This window comes from Sorex fumeus, unplaced genomic scaffold, assembly GCF_029834395.1.
Source record: "Sorex fumeus unplaced genomic scaffold, SorFum_2.1 ptg000032l, whole genome shotgun sequence".
NCBI lineage: Eukaryota > Metazoa > Chordata > Mammalia > Eulipotyphla > Soricidae > Sorex > Sorex fumeus.
This window is the reverse complement of record NW_026606089.1, coordinates 10,984,258-11,010,233: the sequence shown is the minus strand read 5'-3', so window position 1 is coordinate 11,010,233 and position 25,976 is coordinate 10,984,258. Positions and strand designations below refer to the sequence as shown.

Sequence of the window (25,976 nt, the reverse complement as noted above, 5' to 3'; positions counted from 1 at the left end):
AATTACTCCTGGCCTGCTCGGGGGACCATATGGGATGCTGGGAATCGAACCCGGGTTGGGCCGCATGCCAGGCAAACACCCTTCCCGCTGTGTTATCACTCCAGCCCCACAAACAAATTTTTAATGAATTACATTCCAGGGCTGAAGCAATAGTACAGCATTTACCTTGCACATGGCTGAGCCGGGTTCGATCCCTGGCACTCCATATGATTCCCTGGGCTCCACCAGAGTGATCCCTGAGCACAGAGCCAAGAATAAGCCCTGAGCATCACCAGATGTGGCCCCCAAACCAGTAAGGAAGTAAGTAAATACATAAATAAGAATTACGTCTCCATAATGAAAGATTTTGGGTAATTTTTTGGGTGCTTTTTCATTTGTATCTCTTCCAAGGAGAAACTTCTGTTCACAATTTTTAAATGTCTACTCTTTTTAGTGGGGAGAGAGCATACCCAGTGCTACTCAGGGATCACTTCTGACTTGGTGCTCAGGGATTGCTCCATTGCAGTGCTGGGGATCAAACCTGGTTCTCCTGCATGTAAAGCATGTGTTCCAGCCTTTGAGTTCTCTTTCCAGTATTTACTCATTTTGTTTGTATTTTTGAGGGCCATACTCAGATGTGCTCAGGGCTTACTCCAGGCTCTGTACTCAGAAATCACTCCTGGCAGTGCTCAGGGGACCTTAAGTAATGCCAGGGATCAAATCTAGGTCTAGCACATGCAAGGCAAATGTCTGCCTGGCTTGTACTATCTCTCTGTCCCTGTCTGCCCTTTTTTTCTTCTTTTTGGGTCACACCCGGCGGTGCACAGGGCTTACTCCTGGCTCTGCACTCAGGAGTTACTCCTGGCGGTGCTCAGGGGACCATATGGGATGCTGGGAATCGAACCCGGGTTGGCCACGTGAAAGGCAAACGCCCTACCCGCGCTGTGCTATCTCTCCAGCCCCGCTCTCTGCCCATTTTAAAATCGGTTTCTTTGTCCTTTTTACCACTAAATTATCAATTATTAATATATTCTGAACATTCCTTATCAGGTCCATAATTTGAAAATATTATCTTCCACACTTTGGATTGTCTTTTCTTTTTTTGCAGGGGGTGGGGCACACCCAGCAATGCTCAGGGGTTACCCCTGACTCTGCACTCAGGAATTGCTTTGGGCGGTGCTCAGGGGACCATATGGGGTGCCGTCAAACCCAGGTTGGCCGCATGCAAGGTATGTGCCCTGTACTATGGTTCTGGGTCCCCAGGTTGTCTTTTCATTTTCTCTAGTGGTTGTCCTTTGATGCACAAAACCTTATTGATGCATTTGTTTGTGCAGCGTTGGAGAGCGGACTCCAGCCTCACGTACGTGAGACTGTGCTTTGCCGTTGAGCCACGTCCCTGGCCACTATTCACAGATGTTTTCAGTTTTTACAAAGTCCAATATATCTTTGTTTCTTTTGTTGCCTGGATCTGTGTTGGCCAGAGAGAAGACAAAGGGTTAGTGCATGTGTTTTGCATGCAGGAGGCCTGGGTTTGATCCTACATGATCCGAGTATTGCTGGGATTCAAGAAATCATTGACAAATCCAACGTTGAGAAGATTTCCATCAAGATTGTCTTTAAGAGGTTCATAGTCTGAACTCCTTCGTTTGTGTGGAGTATTTATCTAGAACAGTGTAAGGTCAGTGTACAAATTCTTCTTTTGTACGTGGATATCCTGGCACCATTTATTCATTTCCTAGCACTTTATAGAATAGTCTCCGTTCCCTTGTCAAAAATCATTTGAGGGTTTATTTCTAGGATCTCCTTTTTTTGGCGGGGGCATATCTGGCAGTGGGCAAGGCCCTGCACTTAGGGATCACTCCTGGCGGGTTTGAGGGGTGATATGGGGTGCCAGATATTGAGTCCAGACAAGCACTCTACCAACTGTACTCTCTCTTCAGCCCCTTTCCCACTCATTTTCATTAGTTCACATATCTTCATGGCAGTACCACACTGTTTTGATGGCTATAATTTTGTAGTAAGTTTTGAAACCAGGAAATGGGGTCAGAGAGAAAACACAAGGTTAGCACATGTGTTTTGCATGCAGGAGGCCTGGGTTTGATCCTGGCATTACATGATCTTCCGAGCATTGCAGAAAACATACCTGGAGAGCCCCTGAGCACTGCCAGGAATGACTCTTGAGCACAGAGCTGGGACTACCAGCCTCTGAGCACCACTAGATACAGCAAAAATCAAACAAACAAAAACGTTCAATAACAACAAAATCAACGTGGGTCAGAGAAGTAGTTCAGTGAGCTAGAGTGAATGCTTTGCAGGAGACCAGGATTTGAACTCCAGCACAACATGGTCCCACGCACACTAGGGCTGAGGTAGCCCCTGACACTGCCGGGCGTGGCCCCCCAACAAAACTTGTAATTGGGAAATACAAGTCCTCAACTTCATTCAGGTTGTTTTTAATCTTTCCTAATTCCCTTGCGTTTACATATGAACTTTGCAGTCATTATTTCCAGTTAAGCAGTAAAGCCAAGGATGTGGGAGGTGAATTGGAATTTTGATAGATGCTGTAGCAAGATCCTTAGATCTATTTGGAGAGTATTTCCATATTAACTATATTAAGTCTTCTATTCCATGAACATGGGTCTCTTTCCATTTAAGTCCTAATTTCCTTTTTAAAAATTTATTTATTACTTTTTTTCCCTTTGTTACAGAAATTCAGTATTCCAACACCAATTCCACCAACATTGCACCTTCCCACCACCATTATATACGATTTTCCCAACCATCTTTTAATTTTTTTTTTTTTTGCTTTTTGGGTCTCACCCAGCAATGCTCAGGGGTTCCTCCTGGCTTTGCACTCAGGAATTACTCCTGGCGGTGCTTGGGGGACCATATGGAATGCCGGGGATCGAGCCCGAGTCGGCTGGGTGCAAGGCAAACACCCTACCCACTGTGCTATCGCTCCGGCCCCTTAATTTTCTTTTTAAGCAAAGCAAAATTTTTACTGAAAGAAATCTAGAGACATTTGAGGGGAAGGGGGGGTAGGGCAGAGAAGAGAACCCAGGCTAAGTCCTAATTTCTTTAAACAATATTTTCAACAGAAAGCCTCACATTTTTGTGGGGTTTAATTTATTTTTAGCTTTTTGGGTCACATCTGGTGATGTTCAGGGTTACTACTCCTGGCTCTGGGCTCAGGAATTACTCTTGGAGAGCTCAGGGGACCATATGGGATGGCAGGGATCGAACCCCGGTTGGCCTCATGCAAAGCAAACACAGTACCCACTTTATGGCCGCTCTGGCCCCCAGTCTCGTGTTTCTTTGACTAAAGTTGTTCCTGAGTATTTCATTCATTGGTCCTTCCTCTTTGTTGTTGTCACATATGGGATGGAATTCTTCACTCTTGCTATTGCAAATAAAACTGTTTTTTTTTTTTTGCTTTTCAGAGCCTTGATTCTTAGTGAAATGCTGCTAAATTTTGTGCATTAATCTTGTATCCTAACCTCTTGTTGAATTTGTTAGCACTGATAATTGTTTTATTTTTTAAGGCTTGTATGAATGTTTTATTGCTCAATTTCAGTTCCCTTTGTGATCAGAGAACAAAAATTAACTATGATAACGAGGACTGGAGAGATTGGAGAGTACTTGCCTTGCATGTGATGGATCTGGGTTCGATCCCTGGCACACCCCTCCCCCCATGGATCCCTAAGCCCCGCCAGGAGTGATCCCTGAGTACAGAGCCAGGAGTCAGCTCTGAGCACAGTCAGGTGTGTGGCCCCAATAACTAAATAATGAAAATAGAAAAATATGCCAACAAGGACCGTGACGTTGATGATACTGCCACTGTCATCAGTGCTGGGAAACCCAGGAGCCACCGGGAAGCCCACGTGCCTTCTGGATGGGCCCCCAAGAACCACTTCCATGGCAGAGCTGCTGGTCCTGTCCATAGGTGTCTAGGATGTTTGGCTGCTTAGCTGGAATGGGTTTCCATGGTGACAGGGTCAGGGTAACGTGAGGGGCTACACGGTGGAGCAAGTGGGCCCAGTCCGGGGCCGGAGGGGGCCCTCCCTTCTCACGACACTGGGGCACAGGAGGGCGTGGAGGGTTCCGAGTTCTTGGTGCCAAACAAGCCTCCACTTCGCAGCCTCGTGGGGAACATGGAGTGCCCAGAGCTGCTGGGGAGTGGCCACAAACGAACTGCTCAAGCAGTTGTGATTCCTCTCCCCACCCTGAGCAAATCTCCCCCTGATTGTTGGGAAATACTGACCTGGGCCCTGTGTTTGATCCCTGGTTTCCCTGGGACTCTCAGTTTTCTGAGGTTTCTTTGGGGAGGGGGTGTTGGGCCTCTCACAGGTGCTCAGGGGCTCGTCCTGGCTCTGTGCTCAAAAGCAGCCCCTGGCAGTGTGTGTGTGTGTGTGTGTGTGTGTGTGTGTGTGTGTGTAGGGGGGGCAGATGTGGTGCCAGGGTTTTGAGAGCAAGAACTTTAGACCTCGACTTGTCTCTCTAGCCAGAAATCTCCGTTTTCTTTCTATCATTTGGGGCTAATAATTTTCCCCTTCTTATAGGGATAGTGACTGGAGCGATCACACAGCAGGTAGGGCATTTGCCTTGCACACGGCCGACCCGGGTTCGATTCCTCTGTCCCTCTCAGAGAGCCCGGCAAGCTACCAAGAGTATCTTGCCCACATGGCAGAGCCTGGAAAGCTCCCCATGGCATATTTGATATGCCAAAAACAGTAACAACAAGTCTCACGATGGAGATGTTACTGCTGCCCGCTCAAGCAAATCGATGAACAACAGGACAGTGCTACAGTGCTGTAGGGATAGTGAGGGGCTGAAAAGGACCAATGAGGTGCTTTCCCTTCATCTCACCTTTACCCCCCGCCCCCCACTCGCTTTGGTGGGTACTATCAGGCTGAGCACACAGATGAGTGAGCCCACCCTGTGCTCTCCTGGGACCCCTCCAAGGAGCTGAATCACAGGCTCAGACTCTGCCCTTTGTCTGTGCTCCTGGTCTAACCCAAGCTCAGAGGTGGGTGGATGGGGAAAGCACATGGCCCTGCATTCCCGAATTCCAGCCTTGCCACCGCTGTGGAACAATAAATCCCCCGCTCTCTCCTCCCCTGTAGAAGGGGTGACTGGGCTGCAGGAGCTGTCATTGCAGATAAACAAGCTGGCAGGATAGCTGGGAGCTCAAGGGAACAGCCTCACGGTAGACTCTGTTATGTGATGTTATGTGATGAGCAGTGGTCCAGGCCGGGACATGGACCTGAAGCTGCTAAGGAACTGACTGGGGAAGGCTTCAGAGACCCCCGAGGCCTTAGAGGACCAGCCTGGAGAGCGGGTCTCGCCTGAGGGTAAGGCACCAGCTCATGTGGGGAGGCAGGAAGGAGCTGGATGAAGTGGAGTCCAGGGCGAGTCCTGCACTCCTTCAGGGATCCAGGTAAGAGAGAAGGTCAGATGGATTGAGAAGCAGGCCAGTGAGTGGCAGAGCCTGGCCGGAACCCGGTCCAGACCACCTCCTCCTGCCAGTCCCGACCACCCCACTGACAACCAGGGCCCGATGAATGTAGCCTCTCCCTCCTCCCCCCCACTGCCCAGTGCCGGTCAGGGATGGGGGGATGGACACTGAGGACGGAGGTATGACTCGACTCTGGCCCCTAGTGGCTGAATGTGGAATCGCGCCCCACTAGTCTCCGGCGCAGAAGCTGCAGCAAACGTGCAGGTCACTGGGTTGGTGAAGCTCCCGCCTGCACAGGGCATCTGGGCCCAAGCCTGTGTCTTCTCTTTACCACGTCACTTCCCGTCCTGAGCACCTCCCTTCTCCTTGGTGATCTGGGGGCAAAGCTCTCAGCCTCCCCCCAGGGCCAGGCACCCAGGGCCGGTGGTGGTAACGGTGCACTTATGTCTAGGCAGCTGTTGCCAGACTTCCCACTCCCTACCCCAAAGAAGCTCCACACCTTTTCCCGTCCTGTATCTCCATCCTAGGTCACCTGCCCACATCCACCGGGGGCGGGCAGGGCCCCTGACCCCCAGCAGCTATCCAGGGTGCCGGTCATCTCTGCCACTGGACAGCTAGACTATTTTTTTTTTTTTGCTTTTTGGGTCACACCCGGCGATGCTCAGGGGTTCCTCCTGGCTCTGCACTCAGGAATTACTCCTGGCAGTGCTTGAGGGACCATATGGGATGCTGGCAATCGAACCCAGGTCGGTCGTGTGCAAGGCAAATGCCCTACCCGCTTTGCTATTGCTCCAGACCCTGGACAGCTCGACTTTATCCCTGGGTTTCCTGGCCTATAAAAGGGGGTCACAGCTGCTTGTCTGCTGCGGGGGACGAGTCAACAGGCCGTGCAACTGTGGAGTGCGGAGATCTTCCAGTAGCCAAGTTCTCTCTGGCTGGGGCTCTTAGGCGTGGATGAAATGGAATGAAGGGTTGTGGGGTCCTGAGGGCGGGCCTGCAGTAGGGCTTTCTAACCTTGACCCCCACCCTCCTGGAAGACTTGGGGGGCCTCTAGGAAGGAAGGCCCTGGGAAGGGCAGGCTGCGCCTCCAGGCCTCGGCCAGAGGAGACCTGGGTGTTTCCAGCTGGGTACGTTCTGAGCAAGTTTCTGCTCCGTGGCCCCCTGCCAGGATTGCGGCATTCTTTCCTGACCCGCAGCAAGGCTGGGATTTGTAACCTGCGTTATAAAACGGCTTCGTGAACAACGAATGTGTACACAGTTGTTCACAAAGAGGTGGCAAACATTGGGGAGCCATGACCAGCACCTCCCAAGAGCCCTTCAGCCTGGCAGTGGCCTCAGGCGCCCCACTGTGGGGGAGGCTCCCCGCCACCAGAACACCCGCCCCCTCGCACCCTCCCTCTGGCTGGCCCTGGGCACAGCACATCTGATCTTTCTGGGTGCCTCCCGCCCCACCCCCGCAGCACCCAGTTCACCTCTTGCCCCTCCCTGCACACATCTTGAGGATATGCCCATTCGCTCACAGGTCATCGGCCGCCCTGAGACCCGGCCAGCTTCCTGCTGGCACAGCCGGCTCTGTCCCTGGGGCCTGCCGCGACTCCCACTGAGCCGCCCTCACAGGCCATGAATAAATGGACAGAGGAACAAACGTCAGCCCGGTCGGCCCTCCCTGGGCTCCTGCCTGGCATTCACTTGTTTTTGTCGAGAGGCAAGAGAGTTCACAGGGCGTGGGCACTGGCCTTGCACTCCCCCGCCCCTCCATCCGCTTCCGCTTCAGCACCACTCATGGCCCCCTGAGACCACCACAGAGAGAGTGTGTGTGTGTGTGGGGGGGGGGGGGGGTAGGGGGGTGAACACAGAGCCAGGAGGAAGTCCTGAGCATAGCCTGGTGTGGCTCCTTCCCCTCCTCCAAAAAGAGAGACAGAGTCAGAGACAGACAGAGAGACAGACAGAGTGAAGTTCCAATGAGGAAGGACACCCCCACCAAGGTCTCAAAGTGCCCCCTAACCAGGCAGGATGCCCTGTAGCACCTCTGCAGGGGGTCCTGCCCTCCTGGCGTAGCACTCACAGCGGACCCCCCCTCTGGACTTCCTACCCGCCCCCCACCCCTCTGTGTAAAAGAACTGAGCTGTGATCACAGCTAGAGGAAGTCTGCGGGACTCCTTGGATTCAGAGGGTGGAGGGAGGAACCCGGAGCTTCTTTGAGGACCATGGCGGGGGGGAAGCACAGTGTCCTCCCCACCCAGCTGGCCACGCTCAGGGCCTGCCCAGGGCAGTGGGATGGTGGCTCTGGGACCCCTGAGTGTCTTGGTTGCTCAGATCTGACAGTCTCTGGGACGGCTGTATTGGGGGGCACGGGTGGGGCGGAGCCTGTCACCTCTGGGGCGAGAAGCACTCCCCGGATGTCTGATGGGGTCCTTTCCTTTTTCCTTTTTTGGTCTTTGGGCCACACCCCTGCTCTGTGGCCACTCCTGGCTCGTTGCTCAGGGCTGGCTTCTGTTGGTGCTTGGGGGACCTCGCAAGGACCAGGCATCGGAGCTGGGGCTCTCACAGCAAAGCCCACGCCCCAACCCTTCCAGCCTCTCTCTGGTCTCGGTCAAGTGGGCATTGCCTCAAACTTGCCGGAGGACCAGGGAGGGGGGGAGAGGGAGGGAGAGATAGAGGAGAGAAAAAGAGAGAGAGAAAGTAAGCAAGAGACAGGGAGAAGGGGGAGAAAGAAATGAGAGAGGAAGAGAGATGGAGGAGAAAGAGGAAGAGAGAGAGGGAGAGAAAGGGAGAGGAGGAGAGAGGGAAAGAGAGGGAGAGAGGGAGAAAGAGGGAGAGAGAGAGGAGCAGCGAGGGAGGGAGGGAGGGATACAGAGGGAGAGATGGTTCAGCGGGCTACGGCACATGCTTTGCATACGGGTGGCCCAGGTTTGCTCTCAGGTACCACATCTGTACCCCGCCTCCAACATCAGGAGTGACACATGGCCGGTGTGGCCTCAAAACGGAATAACAAGACACAGACACTGCTGGAGCAGCAGGGCCTTGTGGCACCAGTTTGGGGCATTTATTTCTTTTAATGTCATTTAAGATGCCTGTGAGAGCCGCCGGCCCCTACTCAGACTCCAAACAGCCAAACCTAGTGCCACGGAGGGTTCGAGAAGACCCCGCTTCCCCGGGCCTCACACCCCCCAACGGGCATGGAGAAGCCTGAGAAAATGAGGCCCAGGACCCGAGGGTGGGCGGACCCCGGTGGGGGTGTGAGGGACCCGGGTCTGGGGGCGGCCGAGCAGAGCCCTGTGAGTTGGTGGTTCAGGAGCGCTGGGCAGTAGCCGCGGGTGGGTCAGGCGGCCAGTGGCTCCACCAGAGGCTGGGCGGGGACAGAGTGGGGAGGCAACCTGGCCACAACCCGCTCGGCCGCTCTCTTGGCGAGGGCTGCTGTGGGCGTGCTGTTGGCCACAGTTCCCCCTGTGTGGCAGGTGGGCACCTGGAGAGCCCCAGAGACAGACGCTGTTCCCGGCTGGCGCTGAGCATGACAGCTGCCCCTCAGCTGTGCCCTCGCAGAGACACAAGTCAGGGAGGGCGGCTTCCCTCCACCTTCCGGCACCTTCCACGCCACAGGAGCTCTTATGGGCACGGCAGGGGGGAGGGGTGCAAGGTCCCTGAGAGTCTCAGGCCCCTCCGCCATGGGTCACACGTTTTTGCCCTTCCAAAAGCGCCTTGGGCCCGCGAGGTTGTCCAGGCGGCGCTGAGACCCGGGGCTGTCCCCGCCCAGCTGCCTCCGGCCACCCTGACCCCCTCCAGGCAGAGAAGGGGGCTTCAGGCCTGCAGCTGGGCCTCCCCGCCCCGTGCCTGGCGCCAGGTGAGGGGGAGACCAGGGCAATCCTCAGGAGCAAGTCAAGGAAAGTTCCCCCGGCTGGACCCCTCCCGCTCTGGCATGCCAGGGGCCCATGCCAACACGCAGGGTGGGCTGGACGAAGGAGGTCCGCCACCTCGCTGGGGAGGGCAGGCAGGGGCGCCAGGCAGGCGGGCCCTCATGGGGCCGGGCCCCCCCCCTCGTGGAGCTTCTCTGCAGAGGCCTTGTCCGGGAGCAGCACCTCCACCGTGTAGCTGACCTTCTTGGGAAACATCAGGCTGTAGGTGTTGTCGAAGCGCAGAACATCTGCAAGGACAGAGAGGAGGTCGGCAAGGCCAGGCTGCTGCACCCCTGCTCACCTGGGACCCTTGGAAATGGCCTGGCCACCGGCCCGTTGCTCAGCCCAGTGTCTTGGGTAACGCCGTGCTAAGGGAATGAATGAATGCCCTGTGGGCTCTTGGCCTTCTAGGGGCCAGGCTGGCACCGAGGACTTTCTCAGAAGCCAAGTGGCCTCTGAGAAAGGGACAGAAGGGACTGTCTCCCCATCATGCACGGGGAAACTGAGGCATGGCGAGGGTGCCTTGACTTTCTCTTCTAATTTCTTGTCCTTCCTTCCTTTTCTCCTTCCTTCCTTCCTTCCTTCCTTCCTTCCTTCCTTCCTTCCTTCCATTTTTTTGTTTGGACTTTTTTTTCCTTTTTGGGTCACACCCAGTGATGCACAGGGGTTACTCCTGGCTCTGCACTCAGGAATTACTCCTGGCGGTGCTGGGGGGGACCCTATGGGATGCTGGGAATCGAACCCAGGTCGGCCACATGCAAGGCAAACGCCTTACCCGCTGTGCTATCACTCCAACCCCATTTTATTTTTTTTTGGTTTGGATTTTTAGGCCAGACTCTCAGGCTTATTCCTGGGAAGGCTCACAATACCATATGGTTCTGGGGCTCGAACCCGGGTCAGACATGTGCAAGGCAAGCCACCTCCCTGCCGTCCTATCTCTCGGGCCCTTCCCTCTTTCTTTCTTCTTCGGTGGGGTGGGCTTATCCCAGCTCAGGGCTCAAGGGTCCCTCCTGGCAGTGCCGGGGATGGAACCCGGGATCCCAGTCTTCCAACCCTTCATGCTCTCTCCCGGCCCCTCTTTATTTTTTGGCGGTGGCAGGGCCGTGAGGAGGGGCGCGCGTCCACCCACAGACAGAGGGGACAGGCCTTACACACGCCAGCCTCCGCGCAGGTGAGGCTCCCGTCCTCGGGCACCATGTGGGCATTGTAGCGCTGACTGGGCAGCACCTCCGTCATCTCCCCGGCCCGCTGCCGCTCCCCCATCTTGGTCTTCAGGAAAACCCCGAAGCCGATATCGGACCCTTCCGAGGCGAACTGCCACCTGCGGGGCAACGGGGCCACTGTGAGGGCTCTCCGGGCACCGCCCAGCTGTGCCCAGGGTCCCTGGGGGCCGCCGTGCCTACCTGAGCACACAGCCGGGGAACAGGATCTCGTGCTCCACCTGCAGGGATGAGCCGCGACCCACCGTGGCCATGTGTTCATACTGGACTCTCACCTGGTTCTGCTGGTAGTAGCTCTTGGGCACGTCGCCCCCGTAGTTGATCTGTGGGTGAGGGTGGGTGAGCAGGAGTACAGCGGGGCCAGCTCCCTGCCCCCACCTCCGGGGCACGCTGTACCTTGGTCAGGCACTTGGGGTTGCCATCGGGGTCTGTCATGGTCCCCCCAAACTCCATGGGCAGCTGGTCAGGGCTGATGAACTTGACCAGCTCCTGCTTCCAGTTGCCTGGAGGGGAGGGTGAAGGGATGTTCTGAGGGGCTCAGGGAGGCTTGGCAGGGTGTAGCCGGGACCCTACTCAGTGAGGGGACTGGACATATTCTGAACTCGGTCCCTTGGAAGCCCATTCTTTTTTTTTTTTTAATTTTATTGAATCACCGTGAGCTTTCATGACTAGGTTACAATCACACAATGATCAAACACCCATCCCTCCAGGAAGCCCATTCTTGAGAACACCCAAGAGCTTCATAAGGCCACCCAGCCTCTGGTCTGCGATTGGCACCTCTCCTCCAAGGGGCCAAAGGCTTCTTCTTTCTTTTTTCTTTCTTTTCTGGGTCACACCCGGCGATGCACAGGGGCTACTCCTGGCTCATGCACTCAGGAATTACTCCTGGCAGTGCACGGGGGACCATATGGGATGCTGGGAATTGAACCCGGGTTGGCCACGTGCATGGCAAAAGCCCTACCCTCTGTGCTATTGCTCCAGCCCACAAAGGCTTCTGAGTGAGGTCAAGGTCAGTGTCTGAAGAGATGAGACCCGGGGCCTGAGCCCTGACCGCTGCATCCCGGCGTGGAGACGGCACAGATGGGGTCTAAGGCACTCACCTCCCAGAATCATTATTTTCTTCCGTGTCTCCTCACTCATGAACGACTTGACCAGGTTGAAGGCCACAGGGAACAGCGCAGGAGCTGAAACACAGGAAACCCCCTCAGAAAGCAGGGCCAGAGAAGATCCGGACACCAAGGACTGGGGCTGGTCAGGAGCTGGACAGGTCCAGATTCTGTTCCTTCCGGCTAGGTAACCTTTGACCAGTCACTCACCAGGGTCTGAGTGATGTCAACTAGAAAGTGGAGAGCTCACTCAACACCACATGCATGGCACAGGCCTGGTTCCCCCCAATGCCCGCCTCCTCGGCTCAGCTCTGGGGCTGAATCAGTGTCGATTCTCCCACGATGCCTCTTGCCTCACAGCCAGAGTCCTCAGACGGCCACGGAATCCTCTCAGGGGCAAGTGCACGAGCCCTCGTGGCCCGCCCGAGTCCCTGCCGTTTGCCAGGTGTTTTCTGTGGAGCAGGCACTGCGTGATGCCTTTGCAACAGAAGGTCGCCTGAGCCCCACAGCTCTCTTACGGGGATGGTGCCATTGCACTTCCATTTTACAGAACAGGAAAACTGAGGCTCCATGAGGTTAGAAACTTATACAACGTCACAGGGGATGGAGAGATAGTGCAGCGGGGAGGGCGCTTGCCTTGCAAGCAGCTGCCCCAGCTTTGATTCCCGGCACCCCATAGGGTCCCCGGAGCACTGTCAGGAGTGATTCCTGAGTGCAGAGCCAGGAGTAGCATTGCCAGATGCATTATCCCAAGCCCCCATTCCAAAATCCAACAACTTGCATAAGGTCACAAAACCACTGAAACTTGAAAACGGATCTCCGCATCCTAGGGCCAGGCGCTGTCCACCCACCTCCTCATGGAAGGCTGAGCACCACTCGGGCTCAAAGTGGGCCTGCCCACCAGTGTGGCCCGTGGACCATCTGTTAGTCTTCACACGCAAATAAGGAAGGAAAATCACAGTGCCTATTTAGACACATAACTTATTTGAACGCTCCTGCCACGTGCCAGTATATTCCAGAAGTATAGGAATGTACTTTTAGCTCTGCAAAGGACAGAAGGAGTGTGTGTGTGGCAGGGGGTGGGGGGTGGCGGGGGGAAGTAGCCCCTCACAAAGGCTGATTGGACAGTCCCTGAATTTAGCAACGTTTCCACTCACTGTCTCCTCCCTTCCTCATGCCCCTCCCTCCCCCAGGCAGCCATGTGCCTTCATGCTCTCACCTCTAACGACAAATAACTTCTTCACCGTCTCAGGATAATTCGCTTCCAGCATGGCAAAAAACTGTGTGCGGTCAAGACAAGTCTGGTTGAGGCCAGGTTCCCCCTCCAGCTGCACCCAAATGTCAGTGACTGCTGCCCTGAGACAAGAGCCCCCTGGGCCCCAGGCCCCACCCCTCTGCACTGCCCCCCTGCTGTGAACGCAGCCCTCACCCCCATCCCCGCCCCCACCCGTGGTACCTTGCTCCTCTTTCTCCCTGGAGGATGGGCCCCAGGTCAACTTTGCTTCTCTTGTGTGGGGGCCCCAGGGGGCGTCCCCCTCCTCTCTGAACTGGAAGACGGGGTGGGCAGTGACTCCCTATGGCCCCGAGCCAGCTGCCTACCTTACCTGCTGGTAGACCTCGACCGCTGGCTTCCACAGGTGCCTCAGGCTCAGCCCCTCCATGTCAAACACCATCACCATGGTCTCGATCTTCCTGCCCAGCTGCAGGGGACAGGGCAGAGACCCCAGTGAGGCCGCAGCTCCAGCCTAGAGCAGCTGTCCAGAGAGACTCTTCCTCCCACCTCCGGCTGCCCACAGCCCAACAGACGGCTCCATGTCGGATTTGAGGAGACTCTGCCTCAGGGCCCAGGCCCCGGGGCCTCCTACAGACGCCTCGTGAAATTAGTCAACTTCACTGTTGTTCAGCATCTGCGGATCCACAGCTGACAGGCTGGGGTGAATTTAGAACCCTTCCTGGCCTGACTTTCTTAATCTGTAATGTGGGGCAAATTCCTCGTTGGGATGGAATTGCTGTGCTAACACACGGGGGCGCGGCCAGTCCTTGGTTAAAATATCAGATGTTACTAGTAGGAGTATCACCAACATATCACCATCATGATGGCCCAGATCAGTATGTCTGGGGGGTGGGAGATGTTGTTTCCAGCCTGGAACATCAGCGAGGCACGTCTGTTGGAACCAGATGCTCTTGTCGTTCCCTCTTGCTTGTTGTGGATCTCAGTAGGGGATGCCCTTGGCCAACCTCAGCCACCTCACTTGGGGCCAGTCACTAGCCACATCATCCCACTGTGGCAGAATGGTTCCGCCTGCAGCTCAGTCAGCCCCACACAACCAAGGGTTTGTCACTGAAATTCCGAGGGAAAGTGGGGCTGGAGAGATTGCACAACAGGTAGGGCATTTGCCTTCCACAGGGTCACCCCAGGTGCAATTCCCCCCCATATGGTCCCTCGAGCCCTGCCAGGAGTGATCCCTGAGCTAGAAGTGAGCACAGAACTAGGAGTAAGCCCTGAGCACTGCCTGTCAGGTGTGGTCCAAACCCCCCTCAACCTCCCCCCCCAAAAAAAAGATCCTAGGGAAGGGTGTAGGCAGAACACACCAGGCAAGGAGAGGCAAAGGGGGGCGTGGCTTCTGATTGTCTCAGAAGCCTTGAACCTGCAGGGCTTAATCTTTTTTTTTGTTGTGACTCCAGAGTAGCTTCTAGAGATCCATGAGGGAACTTGGTCATTGCCAGCGGTCACTGCTTGCAGGATGCCCAAGGCAATGGCGCCCCCCTCAGGTGCTTGGGGTAATGACGCTTACGTTGGTGGGGGGTGGGACCAACGTCCTTTATACCAGCATAGCTGACCATGCACTGTCCAAAAAACAGAGCTGGGCCCTTCACGGTACCCAAGGTCAGAAGCTCACCCCAGGTTGGGGGGAAGGGGGGAACATCCATGGGAGTCACCTGCGTGTTTGAAGTCCATGGGTGAGTTTTTGGGGACACCACGCGGCACCAGGGCCCCGGGTGTGCTGAAAAATGGGGAGTAGGCGGTGCTGGGGGTCTCCCCTCTCCAGCCCGTCCTGGAGCCCCCCACATGGACAGGCTGCACGCCCTTGTTCCTGGCCGCTCACCCTCTGACTCTGCCGTTCACACTCCTGCAGAAGCATCTCGCAGACCTTGATGCGCTTCCGGAGCAACTCTTGCTTAGAGGCTGACAGGAGCAGCCCCTTGGGGTCAAGGGTCCCAATGATGTCGAACCACACGGGGCAGCCGTCATAGTCATAGCCACACAGCCCGCCGGAGTCGTACCGCTCGACCACCTGTGCAGGGAAGGGACCGTTCAGCCAGCTCAGCGGGGCGGCTGGTGGGGGACACCTAAGGGGGGATGTTGGGGCTCACCTCGGAGGGCTGCCACGAGAGGATGTGGTCCAGGTCCTGTTGCTTCCGGAACTCCACGTGCTGGAGAGACACGGCGAGCGTTGGAGTCAGCTACCGCTGGCCTCAAGGGCCCATGGCTAATAGTCCTGCCAGGGCACCCCTCAAATCACGGAGGGGGTGGGAAGGGGGACACTGGGACGGGGACCCGGGGTCACCCAGGGCTGAAGATAAAGGGGATCCGAGGAGAACGGGAGAAGAAACCTCAACACAGGATGGAGCGAAGGCGGCCGCCCACCCTTTGTGGCTGGTGCCTGTGGGTTGCACGCGGGGTGGGGTGGGGGGGGTGTAGGACCCTCCACAGGTGCGGCTCACCTTTCGGAGCATGTTCTCAGATTTCTGCAGGTCAAAGTTGCGAGCTGCAGGGCCGGAGAGAGAGTATAGTGGGGAAAGTGCTTGCCTTTCATGCAGACAACCAGGGTTCAATCCCTGGCATCCCATATGGTTCCCTGAGCACCACCAGGAATGATTCCTGAGTCCGGAGCCAGGAGCAACCCCTGAACATCACCAGGTGTGGCCCAAAGCCAACCAAAAAAAGTCCCGAGCTGCAAGAAGAGCCTAGGGAAGAGGAGGCTTGAGACTGCTTTTTGAATAAGCAGAAATTTCCTCCTGGCAACCCCGAGAATATACAGGGGAGACCAGACTAGGGGTGCTCAAGTAGCTGCTGCCAGCAGTGCTCATGGGGTCTTGTGGAGCTGGGTGCAGGGCGAACCCACCGCTCAGCCTGCAAAGCCTGAATTCAGGACCTTGAGCTCTCATAGTCTGAAGCTTTTTAAAGAATCACGGAGGCAAGAATTCTGCTCAGTGAAACTCTAATTCCAGTTTTTCTTTTGAATCGAGGGAATTTTGTTCTTCTTCCTAGTCTTTCGAGCACTGATCATTTATTTGGGGACACTTCCAAGAATGAGAGGTCCTGTGTGTGTATGTGTGTGTGTGTGAGAGAGAGAGAGAGAGAGAGAGAGAGAGAGAGAGAGAGAGAGAGAGACAGACAGACAGACAGACAGACAGACAGACAGACAAAAAAATGGAGAGACAGATTAAGCAAACGAGGACCCAGCAAGATAGTGCTCCCAGGCACCCCCTATAGGCCCCTTGTACACCACCAGGAGTGATCCCTGAGTACAGAGCCAGGAGTAAGCCCTGAGCCTCACCAGGTGTGACTCCCCACAACCAAAAAAAAAAAATAGGGGTCAGGAGGATAGTACAGTGGGGAAAGTGCTTTCCCTGTAGGCAGCTGGCCTAGCTTTGATTCCCTGGCACTCCGTATGGTTCCCCAAGCCTTGTCCTGAGCACCACTGGATCTGATACCCGAACCAAAGATCACAGTCATGGTCACAGTCCTCCCGTTGTTCACTGATTTGCTCGAGTGGGCCCAGTAACGTCTCCATCATGAGACTTGTTACTGTGTTTGGCATATAAAATACATCATGGGTAGCTTGCCAGGCTTTGCCATGCGGGCAAGATACTCTCGGTAGCTTGTCAGGCTCTCCAAGAGGGGCGGAGGAATCGAACCCGGCTTGGCCTGGCCAGCTGCGCACAAGGTAAACACCTTACGGCTGTGCTATCACTCCAGCCCGAACCAAAGATAAATAATGAAATAAATAAATAAACAAAATGGAAGGATCTTCAACCCTCTAGAGCAATGATTTTTAAACCTTTTTACACCTGCAAACTCTGGTAAAAATAGGAGCAATGGTTCAGAAAGTTTGGCAGAAATAGAAAACATTATTTACCACAGTATTGGGGGTGTGATGTCGGCCACACCTGGTGGTGCTCAGGGCTTATTCCCGTCTCTGTGCTCAGGGATCCCTTCTGGTGAGGCCCAGGGATCATGTGTGGATTTAACAGGGGTCTGTCCTGTGTAAGGCGAATTACCAAACTCTCTCTCTCTGGCCCCATTAAAAAAAGAATAGTTTTAAAATGACAAATAAATTAAACGCTTATCCTAGCCAAACATTTTTTGCTGATTAGTAGGCAGATAAGATTGAAAATGCTGTTCTAGGAGATTGGGGGGAGGGAGAGAAGGAGAGAGGGAGAAAGAGAGAGAGGAAGAGGGAGAGAGGGAGAGCCAGCATGCCTGTTCTCACTGATGGTGCTGGGGGCTGATTCAGCTCGTCAGACAGGTTTGGGCTTGAATTCTAGTTTTATTTGCGTAGAAACCTCAAGCAAATCACTGCCCCTTCTGAACCTTAGTTTTGTATTTGATTGTGTGTGTGTGTGTGTGTGTGTGTGTGTGTGTGTGTGTGTGGTGTTGGGAGATCAAACCCAGAGTCTCATTCATGAAAGGTAAGTGCTCTACCAAGGATCTACTTCCTCAGCCCCAGAATCTCCCTCTCTCTTTGGTTATATGGTGCTGGGCATTGAACCCAGGGCCCACACATGCAAGACTGATGCTGCATGGCTAGAGTGATAGTATAGTGGGTTGGGTGTTTGCCTTGCACACACTCGGCCCAGGTTTGATCCTCAACATCTCAGATGGTCCTTCCAGCACAGCCAGGAGTTGTTCCTGAGTGCAGAGGCAGGAGTAACCCTGAGCATCACTGGGTGTGACCCAGAAGAGCCAAAATAAAAATAAAAAAGAAATGGAGCTCTACCACTAGTCACATCCCTAGCCCTATATCTGTTTTCATTTTCTTTTATTTCTTTCCTTTTTTTTGGTAATCTCTTAAGTGTAAATAATGGTTTTTTTTCCACACTTGTTGAAAGGATGAAATTAAATAAGACCCAGAAAGTCTTGCTCCTCAAGCCCGTGTTCTCCCTGGAATATGTGTCTCACTTTCTCCTCTGTGTTTCTTTGCTTGGACTTCTCTAGAACACGTGCTTCTCTCTCTCTCTCCCCTCACATCTTTCTAAATGAGTTTCAATTAAACCTGCCTAGCACAGCGGTAGGGCGTTTGCCTTGCACGCAGCCAACATGGCCGACCCGAGTTCGATTCCTCCGCCCCTCTCGGAGAGCCCAGCAAGCTACCGAGAGTATCTCGCCCGCACGGCAGAGCCTGGCAAGCTCCCCGTGATGTATTGGATATGCCAGACACAGTAACAACAAAGTCTCCAATGGAGACGTTACTGGGCCCACTCGAGCAAATCGACGATCAACGGGAGGGCCTTTACCTTGACCTTTACCTTTACTTCACCATTGAGCATGTGCCTCTCCCTTTCTCTATCCTCACATCTTTCTTTCTTTGTTGTCGTTTTTTTTGCATTTAGGACACACCCAACTGTGCTCAGGGATCACTCCTGGCAGACTTGGGGAACCATATGGGATGCTGAAGATGGAACCCCAGGTTGGCTGCATGCAAGGCAAATGCCCTACCTACTCTACAGCCCCGGCCAGCGTTTATATCCGTTGTAAGTTGGGGCTGGGGGCCTTCCCATCAGTGCTGGAGATCACCAGGACTATATCCAGGGGCACTTGGGAGATCACATGATACTGGGGTTGAACTCGGAGCCCCATGCTTGCCACATTTGTGCTCCATCATATGAGTCCTCTCCCCAGCTTCCTATAGGCCAGCGTTGTTTTTTTTGGGGGGGGGTTCACACCCAACAATGCACAGGGGTTACTCCTGGCTCTGCACTCAGGAATTACTCCTGGCGGTGCCCAGGGGACCATATGGGATGCTGGGAATCGAACCTGGGTCGGCCATGTTGGCTGCGTGCAAGGCAAACGCCCTACCTGCCGTGCTATCGCTCCAGCCCCTAGGCCGCCGTTTTGAGTCCTACCCTCTCTCCCTTTAATTTCTGACATCTCTTCTGGCTCAAAGTTCAAGTTCTCTTCTGTGGGGTATGCTGAATCGAAATAAGATTTTCCCCTAAGCCCTGGATGGTTCTATTAACCTATTTTATTTTGCAGTAGCAATTCCTGGAAGACTTTCCTCTACCTTTAGTCAAATCCGCTTTCAGCACTGTCTAATGGGCATGTGGTCCAGGCCAGGTTCCCTTGGGGGTGGGGAGACTCGGCCCTGCTTTCCAGAAACTGGAGAGAGACCCAGCAAGCAGATCCGGAAGACAATTAGTGATGATTGACTCACAACTGGGTCAGGCTTGTCATCCTGAGAACTTGGAGGCAATTCACTCCAGCCTCACATCCGCCCGCCTCTGTCCCACTTCACCCTCACAACAGCCACGGCCCCATTTTGCAGGTGAGAAGACTGAGGCCAGGACTTCTTATTGATTGAGAGAACGAAGGTTCTAGCCTCAAGCCGATTCCAGAGCCAGTGTCCTTGATCACTCTCTGCACCGACCCACTCTGTCTCCCCTCTGCTTCCTGAGACACCCCTTACCCTCCCTGCTGTCTGTCCCTGTCTCTGGACCCGATTCAGAGGCCTCACCTCGGAGCCAGCGCAGGAGGAAGTAGTCATCGGCATGGGGCAGCGTGGGCAGCAGGTCTTGGAGGTTCTCCCGGAACTAGGGGGAGGGATGTGATGATTAGAGGGGATCCCAGGACCCGGGGGGCATCCCCAAGCTCAGAACCACACAGCAAGCAGCTGCTTAGAAGGTTCTGCCACACGGGGGGAGGGGCACCCACTGCCCGCAGCAGGAAGGGCTGACTCCTTTCCAAATGCTTCGGGGACTGGAGTCCAGCGGGCAGCGCACTTGCCTTGTATGTGGTCAACCCAGGTTTGATTCCCGACACCCCACATCCCCCAGCACTACCAGGAGCACAGTGCTAGGAAGAAGCGCTGTGTATCACTGGGTGTGCTCCCCAAACAAAGAAATAAAAAAATCAAACTTTTGGATGTTCTGACCCCAAGAGCCCCCCATTCTACATGTCTGACGTGACCTCTGCCCTCTCTCGTTTTGAAAAGATAGTTTGGAAAACAGAGCACTCTAGGAATGCTGTCCCTGATAGTGCATCCTTTACGGGAAGTGGGGGAAGGGCCTCCCAACAGTGCTCAGAAGATTGGGTGTGGGTGGGGGGGCAGGCCTAAAATACTTGACCCTGGTCAGTGCTTAAGACCAGCAGTGCTGGGGGCTCACAGGGTTCCCCTGGGGATGACGAGGGTGGGAGTGGTGCTGATGCTGCCTCTTGAGGGTCCGGATTTGGAAGCAAGTGATGAAACCTCTCAGAGCCTCAGTTTTCTCATCTGTGAAGTGGGGATTCATGACACACCTGAGTCAAAGGAGTCTGTGCAGGTAAGAGACAGCGTCAGGCCTAACCTGCAGCAGGTGCCAGATACATGGGGGTGGCCGGCAAAGCCACGACTACCTGGAGCCCTGGTCAGCGGGTTTTTTGCAGAAATAACTAAGGCTGGTGCTCAAGGAAGGACTGATGGGGAGGAAGGGGCACCTTGCCTGGACCTAGAGGAGGCTGAGGAGAGGAGGGCTGCTGAACGGCTGCCTCTGGGTTGGAGACAGAGAAAAGACACCGTCTCCTGGAGACGGGCGCTGAAAGCGAGGCTGGGTTCGCAAGGCAGCTGGTGAAGCCAAATCTGGGACGAGAAACAGATGCCGACAGAGCGTGAGGAGGCCGCCTGGCCAGCCACCCACCCAGCTCCCGTTCGCTTTTGTGCCGCTGTTGAAAAGCAGCATGCCTCCGCGTGCTGCTCACGCGCCTCAGATGAGTCATCATTACTCCAGTATAAATGAGTAACAGGGGCCACGGCAGCTGCTCCAATAACCCCGAGGGTGGGTCTTGCATGCTGAACAGGTGATCTCCGGGCTCCCGAGGCAGCATGGAGGGAGAGGGCAGGGCTGGACGGTGCCACCTCCACCCCTGGGCCCTGCCAGCATCCTGAAGTTTCTTCCCTGGACCTCAGGAAGGGCCCCCGAGCAGGAGGGATCGAAGTCATCTCCCTGTGCCTCAGAAGAGCAAACTAAGGCTGGGGGCGTGGGACCGAGGGAGGAGGCAGGGGGCAGTCGCACACCTTCCTTTCCCAAGGTCACCCCAGCCCAGGGACACAAGGACTCAAAGTCAGGGCAAGGGAAAGAGTGTGCTATGGTCTGGGACAGCAGTTAGGGTGCTTGTCCCCGGCCTGGCTCAACCCCAGAACCACTGAGCCTTGAAGTATGCCCAGGCCCAGCCCCAGAAGCCTTAGGGTACCTGGTGGTCCTTGGCAGGAACAGCCCCCGGAACCCTGAGCACTGTTTGAGAAAGAGCAAGGGCTGTGCCTCAGCGCCCTCCTTGCCCCCCGAAAAAATAAAGAGAAAGTTTCAAGGGTGGGCTCTGGGTGTGCCTGAGGGTGAGCTGGAGAAAATCTCTGGAGAAATGTGTCTGGCAGTCAAACCCACAGCTTCAAGAGTATTCTTGGAAAAAGCTGGGAGGAATTGGCCAGTTCAGTTTCTTTGGACTTCTAAATTAAAACAAAAAATTGTATTTATTATTATTTCTTTTTTAGTTTTGGGCTGGAGCGATAGCACAGCGGTAGGGCGTTTGCCTTGCACGCAGCCAACATGGCCGACCCGAGTTCGATTCCTCCGCCCCTCTCGGAGAGCCCGGCAAGCTACCGAGAGTATCTCGCCCACACGGCAGAGCCTGGCAAGCTACCTGTGATGTATTTGATATGCCAAACACAGTAACAACAAAATCTCCAATGGAGACGTTACTGGGCCCGCTCGAGCAAATCGATGAACAATGGGAAGACAGTGACAGTTTTGGGGTCACACCCAGCGATGCTCAGGGGTTACTCCTGGCTCTGCCCTCAGGAGTTACTCCTGGAGTTGCTGGGTTGGGGGATGGGAGGGATACTGGGATGAATGAGGCCATGGGGGCGGGTTGCAATCCCAAACTCGCCAAGCTCAGTCCAAAGACAGTGCCGCCCTGCCCCCGAGACCAGGAACCTGGCTGGACCACCGGGCTGAGCGTGTCTGCCTAGAGCAGTGTCCCTCAGCCTTGTCCACAGGCAGACTGGTACCTGCCCTCCATATGCCCATGGACCTGGGTTCAGCCTTCCCACAACCTGCGCGACATCACAGCCCCGGGCTTGAAGGCCATGTGTCTAGATGTCCAGAATCTCGGGAGTCCTCTCCCTCTTCTTCCCATTTTTTTTCTTTTCCCCTCATTAAGATAAATAACATTTGTTTCTTTTAAATCTTGGCAGGGACAGGATGAGAATAAACTATGCTTGCTTTGTTTGGGGCCACACCCACTGTGCTCGGGACCCTGCGCTCTGGGATCACTCCGGGCAGGCTCAGGGGACCACCTGGGGTGCTGGGGATTGAACCCTGGCTGGCCACGTGCAAGCCAAGTGTAGTCCGTGCTCGCTGAACCATCTCTCCAGCGAGAACAAACTCTTGTGCATTGTAATGCTCTGACCGGACAAGTCACCTAAAGCTGAGTGCCCAGTCCCTCCCTGGAGGCCAGACAGCCATTGCCTGGGACTCCTTAAGGCCACTGTGAGATGTCCTGTCTGCTTCACGGAGAATCATCGAGGGGCCCCTGCCCCGGCTTCCTTCCTCCCCGACCCACCCTTCCTTAGGGCAGGAGCTCCAAGTGCCTGTCTGTGAGTCCTGAGCTGCCCTAACAGCAGCGTGACCTATGGCCCGGGCTGTCGGCTCCTTCCGCTCCAGTTCACCCCAATCCTCAGTCCCTGCCTTGCACCCTCCTGCCACCTGCAAGGCCAGCGAAGCCAGCGGCACCCAAGCCTGCAGACACGCATCTATCCAGGGCCTGCGCCACGCTGGGGACAGCGGAGGGCAGTCTGGGCACCACCCCAGAACCCTGCGTTCCCCTTTAATGAGCTCCTCTAACAATAGGGAAAAGGTTTGGGCCTGGCAAGTCTGCCAGCCTAAAGGAGAAACCCAACAAACTAATGTTGCAATCCCCAACCTGCCAAGCTCAGCCCGAAGGCAGCGCCGCCCTGCCCCCGAGACCGAGACCAGGAACCCGGCTGGACCGCCGGCTGGAGCGCACAGGGCTGGGACCCGGGCGACCCGCGGGGCCCCAGCGTGGACAGTGAAGCTGTCAGTCCGGTGTCCTATCCGAGGGCGCTGGGGTCCGAGCCCCCGCACAGAGGCGCTCTCCAGGGTGCTCCTCGCGGCGGTGCCACGCGGTCCAGGCCCGTCCCAAGCCTCCCCGCCGCCAAACCCCTCACCCTGGCCAGCGCCTCCTGTTGCTGGGGGCTCAGGTCCCCGACTCTGCCGCTCATGGTGCCCGCGCGCGCAGTGGGCACGGGAGTGCCGGTCCGACGTGCTGCCGGGCAGCTGCCCGCCTCCCCTTTTGCCTGACAGGTCAGATGGCAGCGGCCCGCCCCGCCCCGCCCCGCCCCGCCTCGCCCCTCCCTCCGGCCCCTCCGCTCCCCTGGGCTTTGAACAGGGTTGCCCAGATGCACCCCGTCGTCCCGGGCAGGGAGGTGACACCCCCAAGTGGGATCCCCAAACGGACACTCTAGTGGGGGGCGAAGAGGGGTCCCCATCTCCCGGGGGGAGGGGGCTGGAGAGTCTCCCTGATCGCCGGCGGGGCGAGGGGGACTGCAAAGGACCTGCGGGGAGGAGGCGACTGAGGATTTCTTCCCAGAAAAACCCAGGTTCCGTCGCGGTGGTCCCAGGCGGGCAGCCTCAGGGGCCCACAACTCCCGTCTCTGGCCGGGGGAAGCTCGCCGCACCCCACCCCGTGCTCCCTGGCTGATAGGCCAGCCTTTCTGGGCATGGTGGGTGCAGCCTTCAAGACGGTGGGGAGGAGTAGATAAGACCACAGGCCACGCTGGCCAGGCCCGCCCTGCCCTGCGCCGGCTCTTAGAAACGTTGCTTCGTAGAAGAGCAAGTGGCAGGGGCGGGTGGCCAGGTAGCTGAGCTGCGGGGGAGATGCCACGGACCCCAGGCCAGGTGTGAGAGGACGCGTGAGCGGTTCGGATGGGGCAACTAGGGTTGGATGTAGCGGGCTGACACAAGAGGTGGGGGTGGGGGCTGACCCAGGAGGTGGGGGGAGGGGCCGACATAGGAAGCGGTGGTGGGGACTGACCCAGCAGGTGTGGGGGGTGGGGCTGACCCAGGGGGTGGGGGTGGGGTCTGAGACAGCAGGTGGTGTCGGGGGAGGAGCTGACGCAGGCTTCCAGGACCGGGTCCAGCGCTGGCAGAGGGCCTGGGGAAGGTGACCAACAGCAGGTCGGCAGGGCTTGGCCTTTCTCTCGAGGCAGTGGGGGGAAAGGAGACCGCAATGAATGAGGCCATCGGAACCTTTCCCTCTGCCTTTCCTTGGAGCCAAACCAAATCTGAGGCTTTGTGGTGACAGATGGGGTGGAACCACCCCTTGGTGGCTGTTGGGCACCAAGTACATTGGCTTGCCATTGTCACAAATGTAGATGTGGGACCAGCGGGGAGGTGGGGAGGGCACTTGCCTCGAAGGAAGGAAGCCGACCTGGGTGTGATCTCTGGCATCTCATATGGTCCCCTGAGCACTGCCAAGAGTGATCCCTGAATACAGAGCCTGGAGTCAGCCCCGAGCACAGTCGGCCGTGGGTCCAAAACCAAACAATGCAGATGAACTGTAAGTTTAAAGTGCCAATTCCAAAGATTCAACAGTAGAAACCGTTGCTAGTTCATTTCTTATAATAATGACTTGCTATCATTATGTTTCTGAATCATTGCAAAATATAGGGTGTTTGGTTAAATGCATCTCCCCTGTTTCGTTGGGCTTCTAGCACTGTAGCACTGTCTTCCCGTAGTTCACTGATTTGCTCGAGCGGGCCCAGTAACGTCTCCATTGTGAGACTTGTTGTTACTGTGTTTGGCATATCGAATAGGCCAGGCTCTGCTGTGCGGGCAAGATACTCACAGTAGCTTGCCGGGCTCTCCGAGAGGGGCGGCTTATTTTTAAAAAAATGTATTTATTATTATTTATATTTTAGTTTTGGGGTCACACCCAGCGATGCTCAGGGGTTACTCCTGTCTCTGCCATCAGAAGTTACTCCTGGAGTTGCTTGAGGGACCATATTGGATGTTGGGGATTGAAGCCAGGTTGGGTACACACAAGGCAATGCCTTACCCACTGTTCTATCTCTCCAACCCCTCTTTAGACTTTTTTTTTATGATTTAAAACTATTTTTTAAAATTTCCTTTCATGGAGCTGGAGTGATAGCACAGCGGGTAAGGCATTTGCCTTGCACGCGGCTGACCCGAGTTCAATTCCCAGCATCCCATATGGTCCCCCGAGCACCGCCAGGAGTAATTCCTGAGTGAAGAGCCAGGAGTAAACCCTGTGCATTGCCGGGTGTGACCCAAAAAGTAAAAAAAAAAAAGAAAGAAAAAAATAAAATTTTCTTTCACACCTTTATCTTTAAAGTAATTATATTTGGTGGTGGGGCCACTCCTGGTAGTGCTCAGGGGCTATTCTCAGTGCTTTGCTTGGGGATATCTTCTGGCAAAAGACAGTTGAGGGATTTGGGAACGTCTGGTGGCACCCCTGGTGGTACTGGGGTGACTACTGGCTTGTGCGCGGGCCACTCCATTGGTGTTCAGAGGACCATACAGTGCTTGGGACTGAACTCTGGGCTCTTGCATGCAAGCGAACACTTACCCCCCAGGTCCGCTTGGACATCCCCTATCTCCTCAGTTAACGTACATTCTGTTCTTAGTGGCTGCGAGTTTATCTCATTTTGTCTACTTTGTCTGTTCCTCATTGTTTGTAGAAGTGAAATCATCCAACATGGATCTTTTTCTTTTAACTGTGTTCAGGGGTCATTCCTGGTGCTACTCGGGGGACTATTTGCAGGGCTAAGCTCAAATTGGGATCAGCCTCAGCAGGTAAGCATCTTAAACTGCTGTACTGTCTTTCTGTCCCCCACTTTTTAATTTTTAAACATAGCTATATAAATGAAGCACATCTCTCTACAATCATCTACTCACTTTCTTTCATAGTTTAGCTATTAGAAACAATGCCATAAAACACACATTGGGGTAAAAATATTTTTTGTCTTCATATAACACAAAAAAGCAAGCAGATACTAAAAAATGGACAAATGATCAAAAGGACCAAATT

At 55.2% G+C, this 25,976-nt stretch overlaps 1 protein-coding gene across 1 annotated transcript; it reads right to left on the bottom strand.

Moving 5' to 3' along the window:
* Positions 1-9,441: 9,441 nt before the first annotated feature.
* LOC130025736 (SEC14-like protein 4) lies at positions 9,442-23,204 on the bottom strand. The gene is made up of 12 exons (XM_056116540.1): positions 23,095-23,204; positions 19,393-19,468; positions 15,380-15,423; positions 15,029-15,088; positions 14,761-14,949; positions 13,258-13,353; positions 12,873-12,933; positions 11,648-11,731; positions 10,944-11,050; positions 10,731-10,870; positions 10,479-10,648; positions 9,442-9,575 (listed from the first exon to the last, which is right to left on the bottom strand). Exons 1-12 carry the CDS (start codon positions 23,146-23,148, stop codon positions 9,448-9,450), a joined length of 1,209 nt encoding a protein of 402 aa, XP_055972515.1. The 5' UTR covers positions 23,149-23,204; the 3' UTR covers positions 9,442-9,447.
* Positions 23,205-25,976: the final 2,772 nt, after the last annotated feature.